The 26,917-nt window shown below is 41.3% G+C and overlaps 1 protein-coding gene across 1 annotated transcript in view; it reads right to left on the bottom strand.

The window, feature by feature from the left end:
- The window catches only part of bcl11ab (BAF chromatin remodeling complex subunit BCL11A b), a 37,355-nt gene extending 11,295 nt beyond the window's left edge, over positions 1-26,060 (bottom strand). Inside the window, exons 1-2 of the mRNA XM_017417031.3 lie at positions 25,620-26,060; positions 22,655-23,047 (exon numbers count right to left, since the gene is read on the bottom strand). Of these exons, the coding sequence (XP_017272520.1) occupies positions 22,655-23,047; positions 25,620-25,674 (448 nt within the window). The 5' untranslated portion in view covers positions 25,675-26,060. The remainder of the gene's footprint in view (positions 1-22,654; positions 23,048-25,619) is intronic.
- Positions 26,061-26,917: the final 857 nt, after the last annotated feature.

Below are 26,917 nucleotides of genomic sequence, written 5' to 3'. Positions count from 1 at the left end.
GAGGAGAACAGAGTATGCTAATGAAGGAATATAGCCCAATGTGATTTCAACACTTGAAGTAATGCAGAAAAAAATAACATTTTGGTCTATTTATGATCAAAAACACCCTACAACACTCAGATAAGTTTGTCATTCCTGTTTAAAATGCTTTGACAAGATAGCCTTCTTATGACATGAGGCCAGCAGCCTGAGCCTCACTATCTCTGCATAGCTCAGCTTATGACAGGCTGCCATCCCTGCAGAAAGGATGGAGGGGGACCAGGGAGGTCGACTAGCTGCACATTTCTGCATAAATCTCTAGATAGATAGCATCAGGAAAAGAGAAACAGGGGAGGGAGGCCAGCAAGCAGTGAAGGATGATAAGGCCCCCAGGGCAGGGCATTCGACACTGTCAAAACCGTTTCGTCCCTGGCTATTGGACGAGTGGAGCGCGTTATTAGCCTGCATACCATTTGCCAGGACGCGATTCGGCTTCACCGGAGCATACAGTGCCCCGTGTCTGACCTCTCCTCTTTCCTCCTCCTTGACATGCAGGGAGATGGACAGAACATCACAAACATCACATAGAAAAGGACAACAAAGATCTTAAATTGGTACAATGCTTTGATCAAGAGCAGCAAGGCCCTTATAGAAACTGTAAAAAAAAAAAAGAATTTTGTTTTTTTGTAAAATTAGCAAAGAACTGCAGTCTACCAGCTTCAAATCACTAATATTTGACTGGAAGCACAACAAACAAACAAAAAAAAAACAGAAATCATGTTTAAGCTGTGAATTTATGTTATTACTTAAAAAAAGAACTCCTTTTTTGTTTTTCTGTATATGCACTTGATTATTTATTAAAATGTTTTCTTGTTTGCCTGAAGGTGAACAGCATCATCCAGCTTCTTTTTTTATCACCACTGAAGGAAAAAGAAATAGTGTTTTTGCCTGTGTCTGTCTGTTTGTTAGCTAAATATCTCATTAACCAGAAGACAGATTCTAATGAAACTCAGAAATGAGTTACTGGATGTACATTTACAGCTGCTTAAGGTTTGGAGTCCACCCCATTCAAGATGACCGCCACAACTAAGCAACCTTAGTAAACTCAAAAACTATAACTCAACAGTTTTACAGATATTCAACAAAAATGTGATGTGGTAGTAGCTGAGAATCATCCTCAACACATAATTCTAATACTAAGGCATCATATGACATCTCACAATATCACAAGATGGCGCATAATGTCATTTCTAAGGTTTGACCGAAACAGCTATAACTTTATCTCTCTTCATAAACAAAATGATCTTACTTTAAAACGCTGGCTAAAACAGTAGGCCTTTAATATTAAGAGGGATTTCTAAATTATTTTATGTTTAAAGGAAGTTGTGCTCACAAAGAAAGATCATGTAAAATGAAAAGAAAAATAAGAAGGGAAAAAAAAGCCAAACGAAAAGTTAAAGAGAAGAAGAAGGGTTTGTAATTGGGGGGGTTTCAGAGACTGATCCTCTGAACTTCAGGCACAGACATGTAGACGGAGTACATTTGAGCTGATGGAAGATCGGACATTTACACACATAACCACACACATTGTGACACACAATCTTATAAGTCTGTCTGGACTGAGTGAAGCCTAATCACTCCCTTTTGCTCTCTATCCCTCACTCAGCCTGTAAGCTCTGTTGTTACTCCTCCTTCCATTGAGGTATTTTTTAACACACTCCGATGACAGCACTGCAAAAGGTTAAAGTGGGTCTTTTTTTTACAATAACACACACACCAACCCACACAGGCATGAGGAGTTTCTCCCTCATCTGTTATTCTTTCATCCCTAGCATTGATGGGGTGTAGAAACATCATAAAACGTCCAATATGTTTTTCTAACTGCTTGTTTTTTAAGCCCACTGACACTTAACCAGGTGATGATACTCTGCTGACCTTTACTCACTCATTTAAAGGTGTTAAGATCTCAAAAACAACAAAACTGACAATAAAACGAAACACAGAAAGACAATTGTTATCATTAAGTCTGTAGACTGGAGAGCACAGATTTGGGGTTTCAGCTTTACTGACTGGTCAGTGATTAAACATCATGTTTCTTTGTTTCGATATTAAATTCAAGGTTTTAAAAAATAAATAAATAAAATAAAACAAGTTGAATTGTTTGTTCTTGCACATGTTTGTAGTTGCCCCAGAAGCTCTTAAGCATGGCCATCATTCGAATACCAGTGAACAAGGACTGTTTTAAACATGCGGTTATTTTTCACCCTGTCCCAGCACCTCAGGGTGAGAGGACCAGGGCATGTGAGCCTGGGCCAACCATAGCAGCTCGTTATGTGCAGGAGCCTCAAGGCATTGTGGAGGGACATGGCACTTTGAAACAAGAGGGCCAGTGTTAGAGTGTCCCGAGGCCCGGAGCTGTAGAGGCTGAGGGTTTAACACGCGTCCTATCTGGTGTGTGTGACTGCACACACGTTGGTCGAGTGGTTAAGGAAGTTTCAATAGCCACTCTTTAGATCCAGGGGTGTCTCAGGGTCAGATGTAACTCAAAAAAATATATTTCCCAGCAACTGTGAGAATAATAGTCCAGAGAAAAAGATTTTGTCAAAAGTTCAGGGTCATTTTTTAAACATTAGCGTCACACATCCTCATTTTACTGAATCCGCTTCATAAAACCCACAAATATTTTGTATTAAGAGGACTGTCACAAACAGTGAGACCTCAGTGCCACAACTCACTACCATCCATTGATCCAACCCTCCATGCCCAATGCCATTATTAATTCATCGAGGAGAAAACTGTGCCGGGCCAAACGTTGATTAAAATTGCAAAACGGCCTCCTGTTCAGCCTTAATTCAGGCCCTTCAAGACAGTTATAACAGAAGCAAGAAGCGACATGATGGAGCAAGGAAGTGGTCAGTCAGCCAAAGTTGACTACAAATGTTCCCTTCAGTGCTTCTTTGCTTCATGCAATAACTTGACAATAAAACTGCAAAGACTGGTTTGATATCGGCTCGATTCTCACTTTTATTGCAAGTTGTTTTGAACAAACAATAAAGTTGGCAATGATTGGAATTTGGATTGCATGTTACAGTGTAGAATACAATGTCACAAAACACAACAAGATGGATGGTTCATATAGTAGGAAATGCTGGCCACAGTTCACACGATCTTCATCTTCAAGTACCAGATACTAATTGAAGACATGTGGTCTGATTAGCCTCTTTGGCAGTGAAGAAACAGTTGGGAAAATGGTGGACAATAGAAGACAAGACAAGAGCCAAAAGGGGATTTTAGTTTGTTAAAAAGAGATCATGTGGATCCTTTTTGCTAAGACTCCCCGGAGGTGTGTCAGGAGCATGCATCGGTCCAAGCAGTAGTGAGTGTGATATTAATTAAGGTATCCAACCTGTAGGTTCCATTGTGCACAGCTGTAGAGCATAAATCAGGCTTTTAACAAGGCTAGGGTCCTAAGAGCTCAAACCGTGCTGGAATGCTACATACTCAGCCATGCCAAAAATCTGTCTGGGACTACAGCTCTTATAGATCACTACGTTTATCAGGATAGCAGGGATATAGCAAACTACCCTGGGGTGAAAAGGGAGGGCAGAGAGGGCAGAGAAGAGGGGCAGAGAAGGAGGCTGGCCAAAAAAGGGAACATAGTTGTTTCTAACTAAGTTTAAGTAAGCATATGGTTACAGTTAGGTATACAGGCTGCACTACAACAAATTCCTCTCAGTTTTTATAAAGACTGCATAATAAAGATAATAAAGATGACCTGAGCTAAAAGGAAAGCAACTGACATGGCATTAAGTAAACAGGCAATAATCAGACATTGAAAACACGATTTAGAGAAATTCTAAAACAAACATTTGGGTCTAAAAAAAAAATCTGGTAATGTGGGACATGTAAAGACATTTTGAGAGTCTTTGGTGACAGAAGGATTTATTCAGAGACAGCTGCAGGACAAGACAAACATAAGCAGGCGGGACCGACTGGCTGGTTCAAAAACAGTCCGAGTCTATATCCTCCGAGCCATCGTCTCTTCACAGGAACGGCTCAGACATTCCCCAACAGGCAGTGGCAAGACACGCTAACACAAACTTACACACACATGAAGCTAATAGGCAGTCATAGTGAAAATGAATACATTTACACTTGAAGAAATGTAAAATCTCTGTTAATCCAAAGCCTTAAACTGTAATTTTAGTCTATTTGTGATTACACTAAAACTACCTACTCAAGTAAAAATGATCAAGTACTAAGCAATATATAAAATAAAGTGTGTGCATTCTAAGTTTGGGTGTAATCAATGAGTGTGTGCATATATTGACCAAATGTTTGAGCCACTGATACTAACTACTATAAACATTTTGCTTTTACAGAAAGCAAAGCATTAAAGTGTCACCAATGTGCTACAGTTTTCCTAAACTCAAGGAAAATGTCAAGTCAGAATGAATAAAAAGATCCATGTCAAGCACCTTTTCTTTCCCACTCTCTTTTCCCCTCCGTGACCGTGTCAAAAACACAACCCTGACAGGAATGTAGCTCCCCTCCCTGCCAGTATGAACTCAGGTTCTCGAGATCCACCCTGTCATTTTAAGAGGAACTGACAACCCCCTGAGTGACACAGGGGTTGTAGGGACAGCAACCCCAGCGGACTGCTTGTGTTGCATTCCGAGAAATGAACTTTGTTTGCACAAGGTCAAACTGTAAAGGCCCTATGTGCTCATTCCATACATGTTCAGCTGATATGGTGTACAGAAAGTCCTGAGAGGCCTGAGAATGCTTTGGAGACAACCCAGCAGTTTTCTCATGTTGCCTACCTTTTGACACGAATGTCTTGATATAAGTGGAGAAAAAATACTGCTTTTTTTTACTCCTAAAACATATACCCCCTATTGCTCTTGTCCAGTTTCAACCTCTATACGGTAAACAGAGATATAGCTGATGAAAAGTGGAATAAATAGCGGCAAAAGAACAAGGGTATTATCTAAAGAGAAAGGGGTGTAGCTTGAGGGTGTCAAGAATGGCATTAAAAGCTGTGAAGAGGAGAATAAGAAAAAAAAGAGTGGTGGACAGCTTCACACTGCAGCACACCATTCTAGATTACATTAGTGGCAGCTGCTTCTTTTGTGCCGTTTTATAGCCAGGCCCCTTGAAAAAGCTGCTAAAATTTCATTTAATCTGCTGCAGAAACTCAAGTGTCTGTCAGCCACTCAAACGAGGGAGACTAAAAGCACCATGCTCATATAACTAAGGCAAAATAACGTTAATAATATCTCTCTTAGTAGCCATACAAGCCAACATTTTGTGTAACCAAAGAGGGCTTGCCAACCTCACTGGTGCATGGGAAACTGGCCTGCCCTCCGAGTACAGGGGCAGGTCTCTAATGGTGGGTCCCTCCTGATGCCCCGTTTATCTTCACCTCCCTATTCATCCTTCCAAGTCATTAGCTTATGTTCATTGCATAAACTACCCAGGAAAAAATTCTAATTTTATTTAGTTTTCCACCATCCTTAAAAGCAAATGATAATGCAGCTACTCATTTAAAAAAGAGAAAATGATGTGGCAGAGCCTGATTTGTGCTTATTTGTCCTTCTTAATCAAATAATGTGTAATAAAATTAACCTCTAATTCTTTTATTTTTTTAAGAATAAGTCCAATTAGTAACTTTAAAAAAAATCTACATTTATTTATGCTTAATAAACACTCATTTGTACATTTATTCATGTGATCTGTAAGATTAATGTTTTCTACAGTCAAGCTATGAACATTAAGGCGATGAACTGGCCTTGGTGTGCATCAAAGTCCACATTAAACAAGCTCAGAGGGATGAACAGGCATTTACGCTAAAATTCTTTTAAAAAAATAAATAATACATTTGCATCTTAGTTGCCCACTCTATAACCTTCTTCTTAGCCCCAGATACCCAAAAGTACAACCACTCCTACAACTTTAGCCATGTTAGCCTGACAGTTATGAGGGTTGTGCTAACTGACAGAAAGGAGCAGCACAGGCAGTGGTTAGGGGCAGTTTCCTTCCTGATCTTTGGGTTCACAAAGCTACATGTCCACATGCATCCTTGTACATTTCATTCAGATTAACAGAAAGGAGAATTTGTACCCTCTACAGTAAAACCAGAGGTTGGAAATTAAGATAAAAACGAGACAAAGAGGAAAAGTGGGTGCAAGGGGCCCCTTATTTTCAACCTCAAATGAAAAGATGGCAGAGGTGAAAAGAACCGGTGGGGTGGGACAAAACAAAGGAAGTGCATCAGGCCCAGAAACTCAAGGGAAGAGGATCTGTAGCGTGCTGTCTGGTCAAGATCTTCTCTCCATCTTTAAATGGGGTGGATCCCAGATGACGAGAGTAAGCTGTAGTGACTTTCTATCCCCCTGGAACAGGTCGCACTGCTCATCCATTCAGGATCGACTTTAAGTGACTGACATCACCACGTGAGAACAATGAAGTATGGCTGACCTTTGTTCATGTCTTGCAAAGCAGACAGATGTTCCTTCTGTCAAATTTATACAGATCAAAAAGTTATAAAAATGTGTAACGCAGGTCTGACACGCTTGTTAAACTTACTGAGTTAGTGGCATTTCAACAACCTCAAAGGTTCTGGGAGTCAACAGCATTTCTGCCAATACCTCCTTTAACTAGTGTGCTTTTTGAATGATTTAACTCTTGTAACTTAAAAGAAAAAGGACATTTTATTTTGAGGAAAGGCATTTATAAATTAAAACAAACAGAAAGACACGTGATCACACGCAGACCAGACTATCTACCTTAATTAGCAGTTCTAATGCTCATACGTTTTTTTGTTTAAAACACACAAATCCAAAAGCTTTAAGCATATTTTTTGAAGATTTTTCTATTATTTCATTACTCTGTTTCACAGAGGCTCAGCTGAAAGTGATGACTGAACCCACTCAGCTGTTTCCCCCTCTTTAAAATGTAAAGCTATGTGCAGAGGTATTTACTGTATTTTAATGTACAGGGGAATTAATCTTAATGTGCAGTAGTACTGTTATTCTCATCTTATTCTTCTAATAGAGTAAACTGAGTAAAACTAGCTGTTTGTAGCACAAATTACTTTGCCAAGATCCCACATTAATTAATTAAAATCAATGAGATTAATTTAGAAAAGATTCTGACTAAAAAAATGCTAATAAGAATTCATCCACACCTCATTTGTGTAAAAAAGAAAACGTTTTTTCAAAGGCCTTCCGATGTGAAAAAGAAATAAGAAACTCGAGAGAAAGCAACACAGATAAAAATAAGTGCTAATGAAGTCATAGAAAGCAGTAGGGGGGTGAGGAGGGTACACGAGGGCAAATTAACCTTTTTAATTGGAGAGTGGAAGCCCTCTTTGGACCCTGCAGTTGGATCCAGAGTGCTGACAGATGATGAGAGGGAAATGGCAGACCTATTACAGGCAATCTGGCCCCGCAACTTGGCAGACGACTGCAGTACCAGTGCCTGGGGAGAACGGGGCATGTCCAGCACAGAAAGCGCTCCCTGCCAGACCGCTCACTGGCAGAGAGGAGCCCGCTTCAATAAAGGTATAAATAGAGAATGGTTATCTTGGCACTTTGAACTGTGGGGTAAAGGGTTGTCATAAGAGAACCTGGTTTCTTATGTGATAACAAAATACTACCTGGTCAAAGAAAGAAGGGTTTTTCTTCCTCGAAAGGGAGGAAGAGCCAGTCTGACAGGTATGAGAGAAGAGAAGAGGGCCAGAGAGGGAAGTGTTGGTGTGTGTGTGTGTCTGTGTGTGGAGGAGGGAGGGGGGATGCTGAAAACTTCACACACCATTTGAGTTTACCTGACTTTGTACTCATGCACACAACACATTTTTAAAAAACAGTGCATCTGCCCCGTGTTCATAGCGGCGCTAGATGCATTCAAAAACCATCAGAGAGGATAACTTCCTGTCTGTCTGTGAGTCTGGATGTGAGCACTGTGTTTACGTCTCAGGAAACAAGGAAAACAAACATCAAGGTCAGAGATGCTGGAGCCTGTCCAAGCAATAAAGCAATAGATAGCCTCCTTCTAAACACAGATGCAGACCTGCATTAACTTCTAATATGCTCCCAGAAGGACTACAAAACTTAGCAGGATTTAATTTTGAATATGCTGGATGGTTACAGTTTAAGAGCCATTTGTCTTTTCACCGGATGTGTTAGACCCTGTCCATACAGGAATGCTGCCTTTCCAAAACAATCCTTTTCCCTGTAAACATGGCACTGTTTCTCAAACTGTTTTCATCCACACAGAAACGCTGAAAACAACCCAAACACTGTAGTAACTATGCCAGGCCTGTATGTGGCGCTGCCACAAAAATACAACAGTATACAATGGTCTTGCTGTATTTGGGAAACTGGCATTTACAACACAAATGCAAACATGTACTCTGTCATTGTTTGGGTTGTAGGTTAGGCAGGAGGTGTTTAGGCTGTCCACACAAGAACAACGGCATGTAAGGATTTTCTCACTCTGAAACAAGATTCAAAACCCAGATTCAGAAAATACTGATTGCTGCTCCTAAAACACCATTTCCATATGCACGCAAGGCTGAAATGATTAAGAAAGAAAACTTTCCTGTATCCATAAAATGCTGTACCCGTGAGGACAAGTCCTTAGAGACAATATACAATCAACATCGCAAATAATAGTAAAGGATAATTCTTCAAATCCAACCTGAAGTACCTCAGAAACATATCATAAGCCAAAAATGTTTAAGTACAATGTTTTAACTCAGTCTCTGTCTTTCATTGTCTCACTGTCCAGCAGACAGTTGGACTAAACATAATCCTGATGCCTGCTCTTAACACTGACCTCATTAGCCAGACGTCCATGGACATCTCTAGGTCATCTCCACTAAAACAAAGAGTAACCAGTCATTATCTTTTCTCTTCCGTCCTGTTTCTTTATCCCTGTCAGTCCATCACTCAATCCACACATTCTCTTTTTTTCTCTGTCCACGTCTCTCTCTCTGTCCATCTGTCTTGAATTATGTATTCTAATGCATTTAGAGCGAGGCACAAAGTGGCAGACCACACTGAGCTGCTTTTAGTCATTTCATCCGTAGCCATACACAGGATCATAGGAAAGCCCGTAAAGTCTCAGCTCCTCTTGTGTATGTGTGTGCACGCTTTTGATGCAGCATATCTTTGAGCATCATCTGCCTGAATCACATGTGTTTAACTCTCGCTTGCAGATTCTTCCATCACTCTCCCTTGTCTTTTCATCTGCCTCTGTCCATAACTCACACACAGACACACACACAGACAAATACACCAGACACATGGCCGGAGAGAGCAGACAACCATCTGGGAGCAGTGGCCGGCTTTGTTTGGGGGGAGGTGGTGGGGTGAAAGCGCCAACAAGACCTCCCTTTTAATACACACACACACACATAAACTATATACACAACCCTTGCAACAGCCCCCATCACCCTCCCCATCCAACTGCTCTAAGTGTGAGAGCTCTTCTCATACAATCTGCACATATACATATGCAAATTAGCAGGGGGCATTATAAAAACAGCCATCACACACACACACACACAAGCAAGAAATTTAGTTGGCCTCTGCACCGTACCAGTGTTTTGAAAAAGAAAACACATATTTCTCAGAAACAGAGCGAGATCTGAAAGACTGGCAGAAAAGTGGGGGGAGAAAAAAAAGAAGAAGAACCTTCTCTACAAATAAAAAAAACTAATCTGTGCATGTGTGAAATACATGCAAATGGGATTGCATGCATTTACATGAAGACACACATAACAGACACACAACCATACATTATCCATGTTTGCCCTGCAGCATGCATATGATTTAGACCTAAAGACGCCCTCCATCCTTTGACTCAAGATGTCATAACATCTGTCTTCTGTCCTCAGGTTAAACATTGCCCACATTTTTTTATGTGACACCTTTTTTCATATGTGCAATGCACAACTGTGAAGACATTTCCACGTGCATTGTTGTTCAAAAACTTATTCAAAAATGTAAAGAGTTAACAAAAATAAAAAAAAATGGATATATGATATGAACTGAATGAAGTTACTGAGTTGCACTTGAACTTTTAACTCCTTTGTCTGGTGTCCTTTTGTCATTATCAAAGACCTCAAGTAAGAGAGAACAGATAAACAAAGGAGGGCAGAAAGACGGTGAATAGAATGAGGGATAGACAAACAGAAACATGCAAGAACTGGAAAGTCCCCTCTGCTTCAGTTTTGGTCACTTGTTATTGTTAATTTATTTTGCCCTACATTAAAATAATTTTCTTTAATATTATAACCATATCCATCTTTAAAACTAAAGTTTAAGTCAGTTGCAAAATTATAATCAAATTGAAATTAAAAAAATGGATTCTTCAGTGTAAAGCTGGATTCAGGATAGTAAGTTTTAAAATCCTGCAGTAATACTATGGTAGTTTCTGGAAAAAAAAAAAAAAACTAGTGCTTTTGTAATGTGTACGCTAAAAGAGCTAAAAATAAAGTCTGCCTTGAAGACTCAATGATTATATATACTAAAAAGTCAAGCTATTGTCCATATTTTATTACAAGCAGATTCACAGACATTTTCTTTCCAGAAATGTCTATAATTGCAGTATAAGAGATTTAGTTCCATGTAATAAAAGATTTCTTGCCCACATGGCAGAAGAGCCTATTATGTGCCATCTTTCATATCAAATTCTTTCTCCCAGTTTTCACCACTTTCATGTTTACTGTAATGTTTTCAGTACACAATGGCCGCAGTGGTGTTAAGCTCATGTTGTCCCATCAAGAGCAAAGCACCAACAACAACCAAACACTTTTCCATCCTCTTCCCACCCTGTTTACGACCAGTTCCACTGGTCTCTCACTTTGTTCCCACGCTCTCTCACTTCTTTCTTTTCACTTCTGCATTGTCCTGTGCCCTCAGGTTAGAGGTTGTCTCTGTTTCCGACACTAAAGCCTGGAAAACAGAGGAGCAGGACGAGAGGAGGAGAGAAGGACTGAGAGGAGGTCCCGATGATGGAGCCTGTCAGTCTTCCTCCTTCGGCCTGGCTGGCTAACCAGTCTGAACTAGCTCTGACATAGGTGAACCATTTCGCCTTTGGACAAAAAAGAATCCTTGGTGGCATTCCATCTATAGACAGCAGGTACCAGGCGAGTGTGTGTGTGTGTAAGTGTGTGTGTCTGACTGTCTCCCAAGACCTTTGAGGCCTGGATCATTGCCAAGTTCATCTGTTAATGGACAGCTACTAGGAGAGTTTCCCCATCCCCCTCTTTCCCTGCTCGCCATCTCTGCAGCAGCCATGCCTGCTCACGACCCCCCCTTAACCTCCCCAACCCCCATCCAGGCCCGTTCAGATACAGGCCTACGCTCTCCCTGGTCTTCTACTCCCTTTCTCCTCCCTCTCCTGAAAGCTATATCATTCCCTTTCTCCCTCCTCCCCTCCTCCTCCTTTCTGCCGCCCTTCCCCAACACTCAGTGCTTTTCCCATTCAAGATAAACAGAGTGCTTCAAGTTCAGGGGACACCCTGGGACCCTTTAACAAAGCCATCTATCATGCTGTCTGCCTTAGACTCTTTGGGCAATAGTGGGATCTAAAGCCGCTGCTTCTTCTACGTCCGTCTCTCAGTCCAGAGTGTGGACTGTTGACTTTAGGTGTAGACACCTAAAGTCTGGACACAGACCAGCCAACACACCTGCTAACTCCAACTAGCTGCTTTTACTATCTGATCCCAAGCTGGACAATGTCCCCGTTATGTCTCTGGCCTCTACTGGCCTCTCCAAGAGTCAAATGAGGCTTGCAGACTTGTCACTTTAAGTTTAAAAATTGTTAAAGATATGTGAGACAAATTTTCTCTCAAAATAATCAAAGAGTGGTGGTGGAGGTATCTCAGACCCTTCTCAATTTTACTGCAGGGATCTCCAATCTGTTTCAAGAGCACTAGAGCTCAGAGGTGGGAGTTCACCTCTGACAAAAAGCATGTCCAGGTCTAAATGCCATGATGATAAATAATATTATTAAAAACTGGTCCAAATCTACCCTATCTTCATTTCAAAAGAGTACTGTAGTTAATTAATCAATAATATGGGGGCGGGTACAAAGCAGCCCAAGTCGGGCATGACGTGGTCAGAGGTGGACAACAAAATAATGTGATTGACCCAAAATACAGTTTTGCAAACTGTGCACAAAAAAAATATATATGGTTTTCAAAAACTGGCAGTGAAAAAAAAAATCTGCACTGCTCACTTGTCTTTTGGTCACACTCAGATTTCAGTGAGACTAGAATGGTAAATTTGTGTATTTTCTTGCGTTACTGAATCAAATTTGAGTTGCCATCTAGTCTCAAACAGTCACACCTCAGTGACATATTACTTTAAACATGAATGAATTCTACACTTCAAGAAAGAGCACAGGCATTTGAGTCTTCTTAGAAAAAGAGGGACTGATTTTAAAAAATACGTGTGCCCACTTTTAGCATCAAATATTGCACATCATCTACCACAGTTATGTGCTCATTCTTCATGTCTGATTTAGGTAAATAGCCATAATCACATGATGATGTAAACATTCACAGCAAGTTTAGCAGGTGTGAGCAATTTGCACGTTTTTTTCATCAGATTGCTGTTGTTCTGACAGTCTAAATCTGGCTTTCCTCTACATCACAGCAGGTACCAAAATGTAAGAGAAAAAGAGAAACATTAGGTTCAACAAGCTCCATGTTCTAAAGAATGACGTACAGAGGCACTTTTTAAAACTGCAGCAATGATGTTTTATAATATGTAAAAGGATTGCATTCTGTTTTTTTTTTTTTTCAGTAAGTGTTTTAAAATGCTTGAAACTGTACACAATCATGTTATGAATCACACCTTTGTATTTAACTGTTTAATCCAAAGATTAAAAAAATAAATGTTCAGGTTAAAAATGCATCAAATTAAAGAACTACCATTCCTTAAAGGAAAACACCACTTTTCACCACAGAGTTTAACTCCGGATGGTCATCACAGCCATCTATCACATCGAGCAGGATGTGTTAATGCTCAGAGTATATGTTGAGGATGACTCTCAGATACTGCCACATACTGTAAACTTTACCTCATTAGCTGTAAGTTCCAGTCAATTTTGTGTTTGCAAAAGTCGATCAGATGTGGTGGCCATCTTGAATCAGGTTGACTCCAAATGTCAGTCCATTGTAGATGCATTTAATGATTACTTTCTACAAAATTATCCAGTGGTTCATGGGACAGTTTGCTAACAGACACACAGCATTGACTGCCAGATAATGCTAAGGTAAGCAAAGATGTTGCACAATGGATAGCACTCAAAAGATATATTGGGGAGGACTCACAGCTACAACCACAGAAAACCTGAGCTTTTTTTCTTTTTTGGTAAAATTAGCTGAGTTTCAGCCATTTATGTGTTTCAAAAGGTTAGTCCCCGACCAGTTTTAATTGGGTTGACTTTAAAGGGTAACCAGGTGCACATCTGGTGATTACTCTGTGAACGTTTCATTAAAAGTCATCCAGTGGTTAATGAAATGTTTTACTAACAGACAGAGTTTTCTTCAATAATTAATTACAAAATTTTGAAAGCAGATCTTGTTCAATCAGTTAGAGCTTGAAGTAAAGTATGTGTAGGGAATTAATCTGAGCTACTACCATATCAAATCTTAACTTAATATCTGTCAAATTTGATCATTTATAGTAATTTCTATTCTTAATAAGGTGGCTTACCTGAGACCACTATTGTGATACGGATTGATTCCAAAGTTAATCAGATATACTTACTTATGATATATTTTCTGAATATTTTTGCAATCCGTCATTGTTTCTTAATATTATATAAAATGGACCACAAAGTGATTGAACAATCATCTGGTCCTGTTTTGCAGGTGCAAAAGCCACGCAGTGTTTTAGTGAAGACTCTGCTGACCCTTCACTCGGTCCTCTCAAGCCACACTGTGAGACAATTAACCGAACTGTCAACATCCTGATGGTCTGACAATATGAGGCCTTGAAGCTCTGTGTAATCTGGAGATATGAGTGGAAGACAAGAGAGACAAAGAACAACAAGACAGAATCTCTGTTCTCAAAGGTTGTGTGTGGGTTTTGTTATCAGAGATGCAGATTTGGTGCCTGATTATTTTCCACTTCTAAATGGTTCTTCTAACTTTATCACTTTTTGTTTGTTTGTTTATTTTGACAACTTTATTGTGGCCACAACAAAAAAATGCACCCACACAAAATATACGATCGGTGGCTGGATGTGTACTATTTATTTGTCATTTTGAGATACCATGGTGACATAATTAGCAAAAAGCATTAAATCCTATTAAAAATTATCACTTTTTTAAATATCTCATGAACTACTGAATAAAAATTATTGTAACTCTCACAAAGTAATCACTGGAGGGTCCTCTATGACGGATTAGTGATTTGGGTTAACCTGATTCACAATGGTCACCACAGCTAGATGGGCAAATGCAAAACTGGCTAAATCGTAGTCATTTTTGAGCTAGAATTTGGTGTGGCAGTAGCTGGCAGTGGTCCACAAGAGAAACGGTGACTACCAGCAGATTCTCCATTTCTTTGTTTAAAGCTTTGCCATAAAGTGTTGTGGACAACGTTTGTTAGCAAAATATAACTACTGGATGGATTTTAATGAAACTCTCAGAAAGTAACCACTAGTTGCATGTCTACAACCAATTAACTTTTGGAGTCATCCTGATTTCAGATGGCCACCTCAGGTAAAAACACCAAGTGGCAGGCCTCTTCAAAATATCTTCAAGGAATGTTTGTAGTTGAATGTTTTTATTGCTTTACTATCATAAAACCTGGGTTCTCGAAATATTAGGTTATGAGCTGGGATATTTCTGCACAAAGAGATGACAGCAGCTTCTGTTTTCCCGTAGATCTACCACAGGAATATTTATAAGTTAGAATGCATGCAGAGAAGATTACATGTTGGTAAAAAAGCCAAACATGACATACACTCAGTGATCACTCAGAAACTTGGGTATTTTTTATCCTCTCTCTTCCATTCCTTGTGTTGCTGTTGTGTCCTCCTGCATTTCTTTCACCAACAGCGTCACCGTCAGCCCCAAAAGCTCAGCAGCTGCTGTGCTCTCCCGGCTGCTAAAGAGGGGGACCGGCCTGCAGGTTTTAGAGCGCTAAATTATCCATTAGATGTTATCAAGTTGTAGCGGGGCAATGCCATTCTGCTAGGAACCATCAATTTTTCATGAGTTCCAGACATACCATGCATTGGGAAGCACTACCAGAATCTCTCCACTCCCTGCACTCCACCTATCCCATCCAATGAACAGAACCACATGCAAACTTGTACACACAGTCAGGCACACATCTCCACATACAGTCAACAAAAACACATGCTGACATAAATGCAGACAGGTACATGCTCTTGCACTCAGGCTCTGCTGAAACAACCTGGTTAGTACTTGTTTTTGGAACACGGAGTTCTACATTTATGGTGTTGCATCTTTTACTCTCTCTCCTGTTCATTCTCGCTCACATCTTGTGCCAATCCTCAAAATTAACACAACCTTCACTGTAATTTCCTTACCTATCACTTCGGCTTTACTTGCACGCTCTTCCCTTTTTTCCCCTCCTCCTGTTTCTTGCTGTGGCATGGCAGGCAGGCAGGCAGGGCAGACATGTTCAGAATGTGCTTCAGTAATGGGCTAATCAAAAATGCAAAACAATTGGCAATTACCGCGAGGGGCCCTAATGGTCATTAGAATTTACAACAAGGTAATGAACTGAGAGTCAGCTCAGTCCATGCATATTCATAAAGCAATCAGGCCTTTGAAGATTAAAGAAGCGCTTCAAATTTAAATGAGGACGCCAGCATGTTATCAGTGAGATTCAGCCTGCAAAAGTAAAGGGTGCCCAGGACAGGAGTGTGCATTTATGATTGTGTGTGTCAGTGTGGAATGAAGACCTGGGGTCAGTTTGGTATGGTGGTGGAGGGGTGGATTGGATGTTTAAGTATGTGCGTGCATGCATGCATCCGTGCGTAAGTGATCATCGTTGATGTGTGTGCCAGTCCGGTTTTTGTGCCACCTTGTGACAGAATGTATTCATGTAAAGTAAACTACACGGCATCAGTACCATTTTATAGCCTAAAACGGTTCTAATTACTAAATTAAGACTCACTCAAAAATGAATGAAGGAAAGTGATTATCTTCTGATCAACATTTAAAAGATGTGGGATTTGAATCAGAGATCAAATGTACACTTAACTTCAGCTATTAGAAGGCAATAAGAATTTCATACCCCTTGAGGAATAAATCTTGCTATCGGTATCTGTTTATACTGACATAAATAAAAATACTGCATGTGTTTGGAAAAGTGCTCTGAGACATGTGCAGTTTTCAGTCTAACAACAGATGCACGGGCCCCCTTTATACTGCATCTTTATCGCCCGTTGTGGAACGCAAAGTTGGAACAGGAATGTTTTTTCCATGTCTATGCGTGCGTGTGTGTGTTTGTTTGTACCATTAGCAAAATATTTCATGAATCACTGAGCTGATTTTAATAAAACATTCACAATTGGATGTACATCTACAACTGATTAAGTCAACTTGACTCAGGATGGCCTCCATAGCGAAGTAACCCCAGCAAACACAAAAATGCCTATAATGCAGTTATGTTTACAGATATTGAGCTAAAATTTGGCGTGGTAGTAGCTGAGACTGATCCTCAACATATATTCTGAAGGCTAACTGACCATGTGAGATCTTTGTTTAAAACGTTTCCATTAGCTCTTGAAGTCAACTCTTTTTATTTATTAGCAAAACATTTCATTAACCACACGATGGACTTTGAATTAAACTTTTAGAGAGTTATTAATAGACAGAACTCTACAACTGACTAACTTTCTCAGCTAATTTAAGATGGCTGCTACAGCTAACTGACCTTAGAAAACACTAACTCAGCCAAAATTACAGATATTGAGATAAAATTTTATGTGAAAGTAGCTGAGTTAAAAAAAATATGTAACATCTTTGCTTAAAAGTTTTGCATTAACTGTTGGAGTCAACTATGTTTGTCTTTAAGCAAAATATCTCTTGAACCACTAGATGGAAAACAATGAAACTCCCACAAAGTAATTATTGACCGCACATCTAGAACTGATTAACTTTTGGAGTCAACCCAACTCACGAAAGCTGCCACAGCTAATCAGCTTTAGCCTACACAAAAATAGCTATACCTCAGTCAATTTTACAGATATTGAGCTAAACTTTAGTGTGATAGTAGATGAGACTTATCGCCAACACATATTCTAAGCACTAATCAATCATGCAAGAATACATGAGATTGTGCATAATATTATTTTCCAAGTTTTACCAAAATACCCATCACTCTGTCATTTCTCAACATAAGATGATCTTAGCCTAAAACTGTGGTATGAAAGGCAGCAGGCAATATGAATTACTTCAAGAAATTGTAGGTCTTGAATTGCAAATGCGATAAGAAGTGAGACACAGCTGTAGCTGATCACCCACCTAAATAAAATTGGCACAAAAAAATTCACACAAAAAGATTTATGACTGCAGCAGACCATGTCCATCTCAGACGGGGAAAAACACTGGATAAGCAAACAGAAACCAGTATCAGTCGGTTCAGACTAATGCGATGTACTCGTAACTCTGACCCTCACGTGGCCTTAGTTTTATCACCCATGGGCGTGAAAAAGACAAAGCAATGGTCCTGCAGTGCCATGGCCTTTTAGACAACAGCCACAACAGGAATAGGTTGAGATGACTTTCTTAATAATGATACAAGTTGGAATGACGTGGTATAGACTGTTGGAAATCAAAATAATCCAATCTGGGTTAGTTTCTGTGGAGCACTCAAATTTATGATAAAAGGGTTTTTTAAATCATAAAAGGGAAAATTATCTCCTCAAAATTTGCTCATTCTCACCCCTGCCTACTTCTTAAAATATCACATTGGTCTTTTTTCTCTGATCTGTCACTTCCTGAGCTGCAGCTGCATCAAATCCACTTTTTTTTCTCTGTTTCTGTTCTGTCTAAAAATAAAGTCATTAACCTGCAGGTGGTGAAGCCGGGGGCTGGCATGACAGGCCCTGACGCTGTCAGGTGACCCCTGACCCAGAGATGTGACTGCCTGCCATGCTATTGACAGGACAGCGGCAGAACACGCTTATTTCTGAGGGTTATTTTTTCATCCAGTGTGACGTGGCTGTGGACAAACAAGGTTGTTTCCGTCGTATAGCTTGGTCTGACAGTAGGTAAAGGAGACAGAGAGAAGCAGAGTATCTGTGTCCAACTCGGTCTGTGGCCAAATCTGTGAGAGTGAGAATGAGCTCAAGAGTGGGAGTTGGAAGCCTTTAAGAGGTGCAGACATGCTAATGTAGCCAAAACTTTCAGTTTCCAGTTCCCCGAGGCGAACCACTGGAGCGATACGTGGAGAGGAGAGAACAAGTGAGAGATAGAGGGGGAAGCAGAGGGGAGGGGGCTAAAATAAGGATCATATGTTTCTGACAGATCTCATCAACTCACAACACATCATGGGGCCTCACCCACAACACATTTTTTTCCCAGACAAAACACAGGTTCACAGGAGGGAGTTACACACACGCCATGTGTGTGTGTATGGGAGGGGTGTGTATTGTGTTTGTAAAGCAGATTCGTGTTTGTGAGCCTTTGTGAGTGCATTTCTATGAGAGTCTTTTTGTGCACTGCATGTTTGTGTTTGTGCGACCCTGTGTTTGTGTGCATACTTCAACTAGTCTCCACCTGAATGGCCTGAGGCTGTGGTGCTGGGCTTGTTAGAAGACAAACAGAGACACAGGAAGCCCGAGCCAGGAGCCCCTAAGGACACCACACACACATACTTACCCATGAGCGCACACGCAAACTCCCGCTGTCATTCACACACACGTAGCTGCCACCTCACTGTACATTTTGCCTCATGAATCTAGAAAACGGATACTTCGACTCGCTGTAACTCAAACGCACACGTCTGAGCCGAACCCGTCTCAGACTTGGCACACAGTGGTGTGCCAAGTCTGGCCTGGCATGTTCCACAGAGAGGTGTCCTCAGGCGAGGCTTGCCAAGTCAAAGACTCTTTCATGTTCAGCCTGCGCGCCCAGAGTAGTAAAGCTTTAACAAACAAAACCATGCACACTTTTTCTAACTATTACACACCCACAGAAAACTACAAACTGTTTAAGTGGTCAAAACCACACTCATATACACACACACAAATATGTACTCGCATACACACACATTAACGCCACATCCGCACTCAGTGTGTAAACATTCACCAGTCCAGAGCTCTCCAATGCAGTCAGAGCTCCTAACATTTAATCCAACAACAAAGGCCGACAAATCTCCTCCGACAACATTTGTGGGTGTTTTGCTCGGCTTCAGAATGCAAAAATGTCATCTATGAAAAATTCATCCCAAAAACCATTTCTGTTCACCTTCATTAAAACTTAGCAGAGCCAAAAATAGGACTGATTCTATCAGAGCCCGGAGCGACTGTACGATCAAATTAGAGTCAGTTTTTGCAGACAATAGAGTGCTTATGTTAAAGTATTAGCTGGTGTCCAATAATTACAGCAGCATGCATCTGTGGCTTTTCAGTATCAATTAAAGTGATCACCGGAACAAAGGCTCTGCGTGTAAACTTCCTCTATGCCCCATATGTCTCCACACATGCACGCACACTGGACAGTAGACAAGATTTCACGACCAAGAACCCCCCTTACAAACACTATTGCCATGTACTGCCCAGCCCCCTGCCCGGCTCCGCCTAGATACCCACTGTGTGTATATGCATGCAGTTAGAGGAGAGGGGGGTGGAGAAAAGTGGCAAAGTGCCAACACATAGCCTGCTAAACACCTTTGTCTCTACTGCACACAGGGAGAAAACAGGACAGGCAACCTTCTGCAGAAAAACACGCTGCAGCAGGAGAAAGGTGTTATAAGAAATATTGCTCAGTTGTTAGGATGTTTTCCTTCTCATAGAAAGGAAAAAAAGGAGGGGGGAAAGGTGGCTGCCATAATTGACTCAGTATTGATTCAGAGTCCAAGTTACAATGAAGGCAGTGCGCTGGAAAAAGCAAAGTGTGAGATGGTGGTCGATTGGCACAGCTACAGTGGCCTCATTAACACATGTGGCTACGCTGGTGAGAATCTAAGAGGTGCTAATGCCGAGATGGATGAGTAGAGGGCCAAAATGATAGGGCAATGCAAGCAGAAAAATGTGCTTTCATGTTAATGCAGTCTAACAAAGACAAATGATTTGTAGAAATACTAATCAAGGCATATCAACATGAAAAGGCCTATTGTAGTATGATTGTGTATTCTAATTTTTAACAAAGAAAGACGTCTTATGCCAGTGTTGCTAGACTAAATAGTAATTTATGGCACCGGTAACAATCTTGTTACTTTATAAAAAATTAAGAGTTGAGAATGAATAACAATAATTTCCCCTGTTTGTCTCTTTAAAAATGTATTTTTTTCCCTCTGATGAGGCTATCATGGGTTGAGAAACCCTCATCTGCTTTCTTTCTGGGCCATCCATAATCTGTAGACAAGCTTCGATGTCTCTATGCATATCTTAAATTGTTTATCATGCAAATGACGGCACGCAGGCTGCTCTGCCCTCTGCTAACGGCCCACAGCTCCAGACAGCAGACCCCAACCCCAGCTGCAGTCGTGAGACTCCCAGACGGCCTCAGCTGTCCCCTAGACAGAGACCCAAAGGCGCAGCTCATCTCAAAGTTCTGGGTCTATTACAGAACGGACCCCTCGTCTCACCCCCCCTCCATCTCCCCCACCGTCAAGTTCAACCATCCTGGGTGTCAGCTCCCTCCAGTCCAGCAGCCTCTTTCCTGAACCTATACTAAGAGCCTTTGCTTTTATGAACTGCTGTCTGTATGGAAATCCATCTGTGTGAAATGATAGTTCAGAAGGAGGGTGAGGAGTGAGGGGGGGGGGCACTTTCAAGTTGAGGGCTGCAACATATAATACACTCCCTAGAAATGGATCAGGAATGAAGCAAGTGTGGGGACAGTATGTATTGAGATGCCGAAGCTTGGTGTCAGACTCTCACTGAGCAGGGTAAAAGAACATGGCAGCTAGCATATGGAGAACAGGGTGGCTCACTGGCACTGCCAGCCTGCATCCATCAATCTTGGATGCAGAAAACAGAGGTAGTGGTGGCGATGGGGCACTGGCTTGTATGCACATGTGACTGATGTGTAACCTGTTCTGCACAGAGGCTGCATTTTCTGCTTGAACCAAAAAGCTCTTGCAGTTTTTTGTTTTTTATTTCATTGTTTTAGTTGTTGAGCTGCATAGCGTTGACGCGCTGAATCAGTCTGCCTTCAATAGAAAGTTAATCCATTCATCATTAACCCAAGCAAAACTGTTACACAAAGTCCAGCGATGTTAGGCGGATAAATAAAGCTCTGCTCACAATGCCAGTGACCTTATGATATCATGTGAACTCCACTGAATGATGATCTAAATGAGCAAAGAAATGCATGTTTGAACAGCTGACAAGGCCAAGAGGCATGTCAGATGTGTCCGTGTATGTGTGTGTGTGCACACGCAGATGTTTAACAAACTGTACACTAATGAACAGTGGCCATTCTGTATCACAGGGGGCTAACTAACCAACAGGAAATAACAGTAGCACTACAAAATGCCATCTGCAAAGCTGTAGCTAATGCTGTACAGTAGAGCCAATGATTGAGTACCCTCCGTGTGTTTAGGCTGAATTGGCTTCAAATTAAATCACAACTGCCCAGACAATCAGCACAATCTGGCACACATTCTCGGATCCGTTAAAGGAAAAGAACAAACACTCAAATGTGCTGGTCAGAATTAAAGCCCCCACTCTATAACAGCAGACATAAGGGATGCTTGCTTGTTTGCACAGCAATTCATGTTTTCACTGCAGCCTCGTTTAGCCCCCATGGACAACCAACAAACCAACAATATGCCTTAAGAAGTCCTTAATTACTCAAATCAAGAAAAACACTGACAATTAGTGGCTGCAGAGTTCCTCAAATAAACACTTCTTTGCTGACAGATAATTACATTCTTCGCTATCGCTTTTTAATTTTAGAATCTGAGTGAGCCTTTGCAGGCGCATATTTGAGGGTAAAAGAGATACTGTATGACAGTGTAATAAGCCAGTAAAGGATAGAGATACATTTCCGAGCACCACATCAGAGAGAATTTGTCCACAGGATTCGAGCACATCTGTGCTGCAGGACCAACCAAAATAAATTCATCCCATCCTTCTCTCTGGTTCTTTTTCTTTCCGTTTGTCTTTTTGTCTATGCGCGTCTTTGTCATTGTCTCCAAATGTTTCCCTTTCTCACAGTCATTATCAGGACGACTGGTCTTCATTTAGGTTCATGACTCAGCTGGGAAAATTCACAGCTCCTAAATGTAGCAGCATATATTTTACACCCTGTTTATGCAGATTTTATACATCCAAATTACCAGAAGCAAAGCAAGTAAATCTCAGTTAGTATTTGTTTTCTTCTGAAATAAACTCTATATGACCCCCTCCCCACACCTCTTGATTGTTTGAACCTTCTTCTCGCTGCTTATCTGTGTGTGTTCGAACGGTCACAACTTTAAGATCCCAGGATGTTTACCTGTAACATTCTCCTGCTTGGGGATTATTCCTTGCAAGGGCGCAGATAAACAATCCTCATCCAGCGGCGACACCTGAACCGCCACCTCCACGGGGTGACAGGCCCGTCGCGGGTGCTGGTGCTGGGTTCGTGAGTGAGTTGAGGATGTGGAGAGGGGTGAGGCGAGAGGGGATGACGGTGGCCTGTCCAGTTGTTTGTCCGCACAGAGGCTACCATGGCACTGCCTCCGTTTGTGTTCAATGAACAGCAGGATGTCAGCCAGGGGGAAGCGGGTGTGGCACTGGCCGCAGGTAAGCAGATCCTGGTCCCCTTTTAGGGGCTCGCCCTGTGACACCCCCAGCCTGGGGGATTCCTGAGAGTCTTCTTCTGGTAAAACACCTGAGAGAGGCTCAGCTGGATAAGCAGAGAAGAAAGAGAACGTTGGTATAAATTGCAATTAAGAGACAAAAGATTGTAAGCAAATATGTTAAAAGAGACTGTGTAATCTTAAAGGTCTCTATAAGAATAAGGTCAGTTGTAAAATGTGCGTATAATTTTTTAAGAAAGACTGAACACCCTGCTTCGATAAGGACTGACACGTTCAGCTTGCAGGCAGCAGTCAAACGATTAAGTTGCTTGACCCTCTTTATTGTGCTGCCAATCTTGCTTTTTTAATGAACCTAACACCTCTGAGAATCAAAAAATAGATTCTAATTTGAGTTCAAGATGATTGGACCCCATTTCGTTAAAAGTGCTGGGATCTTTGTGAACCAAGGTTAGACATTGAGGGGTTGGATGTGGAGTAGGTCCCTGAAGTACTGACAGAGACAGAGAGGGAGGAGAGGAGAGGAGAGAGGGAGCATTTTGAAAAGAAGGAATCCAGCCACACGGTAAACGACACTGGGCGTCCCGGCTGGGATGTCGAGATAAGATGTGATGAATTCTTGCCGCGGGTTCAACCTTTAATTCTGTATTGGGTCAGATGAGAAGGTGGTGAGGGGATATGCAAGATAGGCCCTGTTACTTGTATGTTCAACTGCATTAAAGATGAAGAAATGCCACCCCCCCCCCCCCCTTTTTTTTTTTTTTCTTTAGCTTATCTTTAAAAAGCTTATGCCATGAACGCAGGTGAGTTGTGTGAGGCTGGGTTAGGTGGAAACATTTTCTTCAAACCAAATAATCTCATTTTGATGCCAAGCAAGAGTGATGTGAATAACTTTTTTTTTAAAAAAGCTAAAATATAATCCTTTTTTCAGACATATCTCACTGTGCCAGAATCTGAAGTAGTTTAGGTCAATGTTTCCCACTGGGTTCCTGCAGCACGTCTGCTTCATTATCAGGAAAATCATTCAGACTCTTTCCCTTTGCCATTTTAGACTAACATGACTCCCTTTACTAATAACAGCGGATCAATAACTTCATACCTGAAAATGCCAAAGGGGCATTTTTGGAACATTTTCAAATAAATAAATAAAACGTCCATGTGTTAAACACTCTCTCTGCCATTATTATAAAAGATACTGTCAGTTAGCCTCATGACAGCTCATAATTAGCCTCATAAGAAGTGCTGTAATGCAGCCTTGCTGTGTTGTTGTGCAAAGAAATAAAACTGTAAACAAACTAATAAATATGCCAAAGTAAACATGAAAACGAGCTGGATTGTATGAAAGGAAAACAATAATTGAGTCCAGCTTCCTGTAGAGATTTTCAACAGTTTCCCTTTGAAGCATTTTAATCTGAATCTTGTTTAAATATCTTGAAACTTTAACTTGTGTTTTGTCTTCTCCTGGAAAAAAATATATAACTATAACATGGAACATTAAATATGCAGCCACTTATTTCTGCTAAAACGAGCCTTTGCGTGCGCTTGTTTAAGCAGCACAGAGGGATGAAGTGGATCAAGTTCACGTTTGGCCCACAGGAGCGCAATCAGAGTACGCCCCCCACTGGCGACGCTTCCCATCCCAGGGAAAATGTGTCGCGAGATCATAATTGATTTCGACGGAAATTCGAACAGCACGCAGAGACACGTTTCCACCAACAAAAGCCTAATTAAGGTCAAAATAAATACACGGACTCCTGATCTCCACCATCCAAACAGCAACAACCTGTGTGTTTGGGGAGGTTTTTACATTCACTCAGAGAGCGCGTGCATGAGGCACTTTTTGGCTTCCTGTTTTTGTTCTAAACAATTATTATTTTTTTATGCATAAACGACCAGTGAGTAAAAGCTGAACCGGCTGGATCGTGCCTTTTTGTGTCTTGCACACACGTGCGTAAAACGACTTCCCTCGTTTTCGCTTTCATCCAACACTACCCCGAACAGACATTTCTGTATATTAATACAATAAATATTTGTTTGTAACAATGCTGAGCCGGCCACATATTGAAAACACGGTGCTTTGACCTGAGAGGAGGAGAAATTTGTTGCAGAAACTGCATTCTTTCTGTTCAGGTGCCGCACACTGCGCGTTCCTGCGCTGTGAACAAGTGGAAACGCCACTATCCTGTGTTTAAACCAGCTGTGGATACATAGTAATATAATTTAAAAGCTCATGTTGATGTAGCTGCGTTGCTTTAAACAGCTACACACGGGAAGTTGTGAGTGAATGACCGCTGCGCTGATCCTGGGCTGCCTGCTCACACAGGCAAAGGTCTCTGGCCATAAAGCTCCTGCATGTCCTTTAATGGCGAAAGAAACCTTGGAGGCTGTTATACAACGCCTTCAAGTTGGAGCTTTCTGTCAGAACTTTCACCAGGAGATCCTACCCTCACTTCGGGGATAACCTGTGCCTTTGGATATGAGTGCGTTTTGTATTTTCGCTCAGGACAGCAGAGGCTCTCTCTCTTTCCTCTCTTCTTATTAAATCCCCCCAAGAAAGAATGACAAAGAAAGAATAATCATGGAAAAAAAAGAGAAAAGAAGCTGATCCATAAAGGATCAACGCGGAATAATAAAAACAAGAGGCGATTTGTTTCCACTTACGCGAAAACTCCCGTTTGCTCAAGTGCTGGGGTTTGCCCTGCTTGCGGCGAGACATGGTTGGTTTGGCGGCGGCTCTTCAGCGGAGTTCACATCGGGAAATCCGTTCCTAAAAGGTAGACTCCGAGTGAAATCTCTTCATTGACGCGCGTGTCATCCAGGTGCGGGAAAGCAAAGCCGAGCGAGCTGCGGATCATTCAGAGCGTGGTGCGTAACGCGCTGCGGGCTGCGCGGAGCTCCTCATGACTTTTTTCGCGAAGAGAGAAGTGGTGTGAGGAGGTGGGGGGACGGCGAAGCCCCCTGAGCTGCAAGTTCAAGTGCGGACGTGACGTTCCTGCGAACTTGAACGTCAGGCGGCGGACGGACCGAGACACAGAAAACATGGGCAGGGCGAGGGCGGCCGCTGGGAGGGGGGCAAGCCTTAATAAAAACCAATGGACACTCATTATGAACCTATGGACAGGGGGAAAGAGACACCCTGAAGACGCCAATGGACGAAGGGGATCAAGGGGGCTGGGCCACAGGAGAGGAGCAGCACAAAGCGCATGTCCCGATGTGCAGCAGGAATCCAGCTGTGCTGCTCCGCTCATATGAATATGCAGCGTGTATTTAAATCCACTGAGAGGATTCCGCTTTGCTGCACAAATACTACACTGTTCATTTATTTTTTCAACTTAGATTTCATTTCTATGACAAACCGGTTCCTTTTTTAATACATTTATTTGATTATATCAGAACCAACAGAGGAAACTGGTGGTTTTAGGAATATTTTCTTTTTTTCACAGTGTAAAACAAACCATTTTATCAAACAAGATAGTCTGAATCAACATAAAACAGGGTCAGTGTGAGCATATAATACAAAGGAAAGAAAAAAGTGTTAATGCAGGAAAAATATCTAAAACTTCCACCTTTTGACTTGCAAAATAATTTCGTCTGATATGATATAAAAGTGTCTGTTTGAGGGGATTAAATCAGTCATCTCTGCTTTTTTTGTTTTAATCTCATGATCCATGTTCCAAATGAGCAGAAACGTTTTTGTCACACAAAACAACCTCCTAAACATAAACAAAAACAAATATTTTTACTACAGCTTTCACTTAAAACCAGATTGGACACACTGAAAACGAAACTGTTTCTATCTGCACTTTTTTGCAAGATTTTTACACGTTTTAAACATTTCTTCAATTATCTGATGCAAGGATTTACAAATATAGGTAAACATTCAGACTGAGTACCAATAAATAAATGAAAAATAGCATTTAAGTTTTGTTTGGCTCTGTCACAATAAAGATTTAATCTTA

Source organism: Kryptolebias marmoratus, linkage group LG3 (genome assembly GCF_001649575.2).
Source record: "Kryptolebias marmoratus isolate JLee-2015 linkage group LG3, ASM164957v2, whole genome shotgun sequence".
Classification (NCBI taxonomy): Eukaryota; Metazoa; Chordata; class Actinopteri; order Cyprinodontiformes; family Rivulidae; genus Kryptolebias; species Kryptolebias marmoratus.
This window is presented reverse-complemented; position numbering and strand designations above follow the sequence as displayed.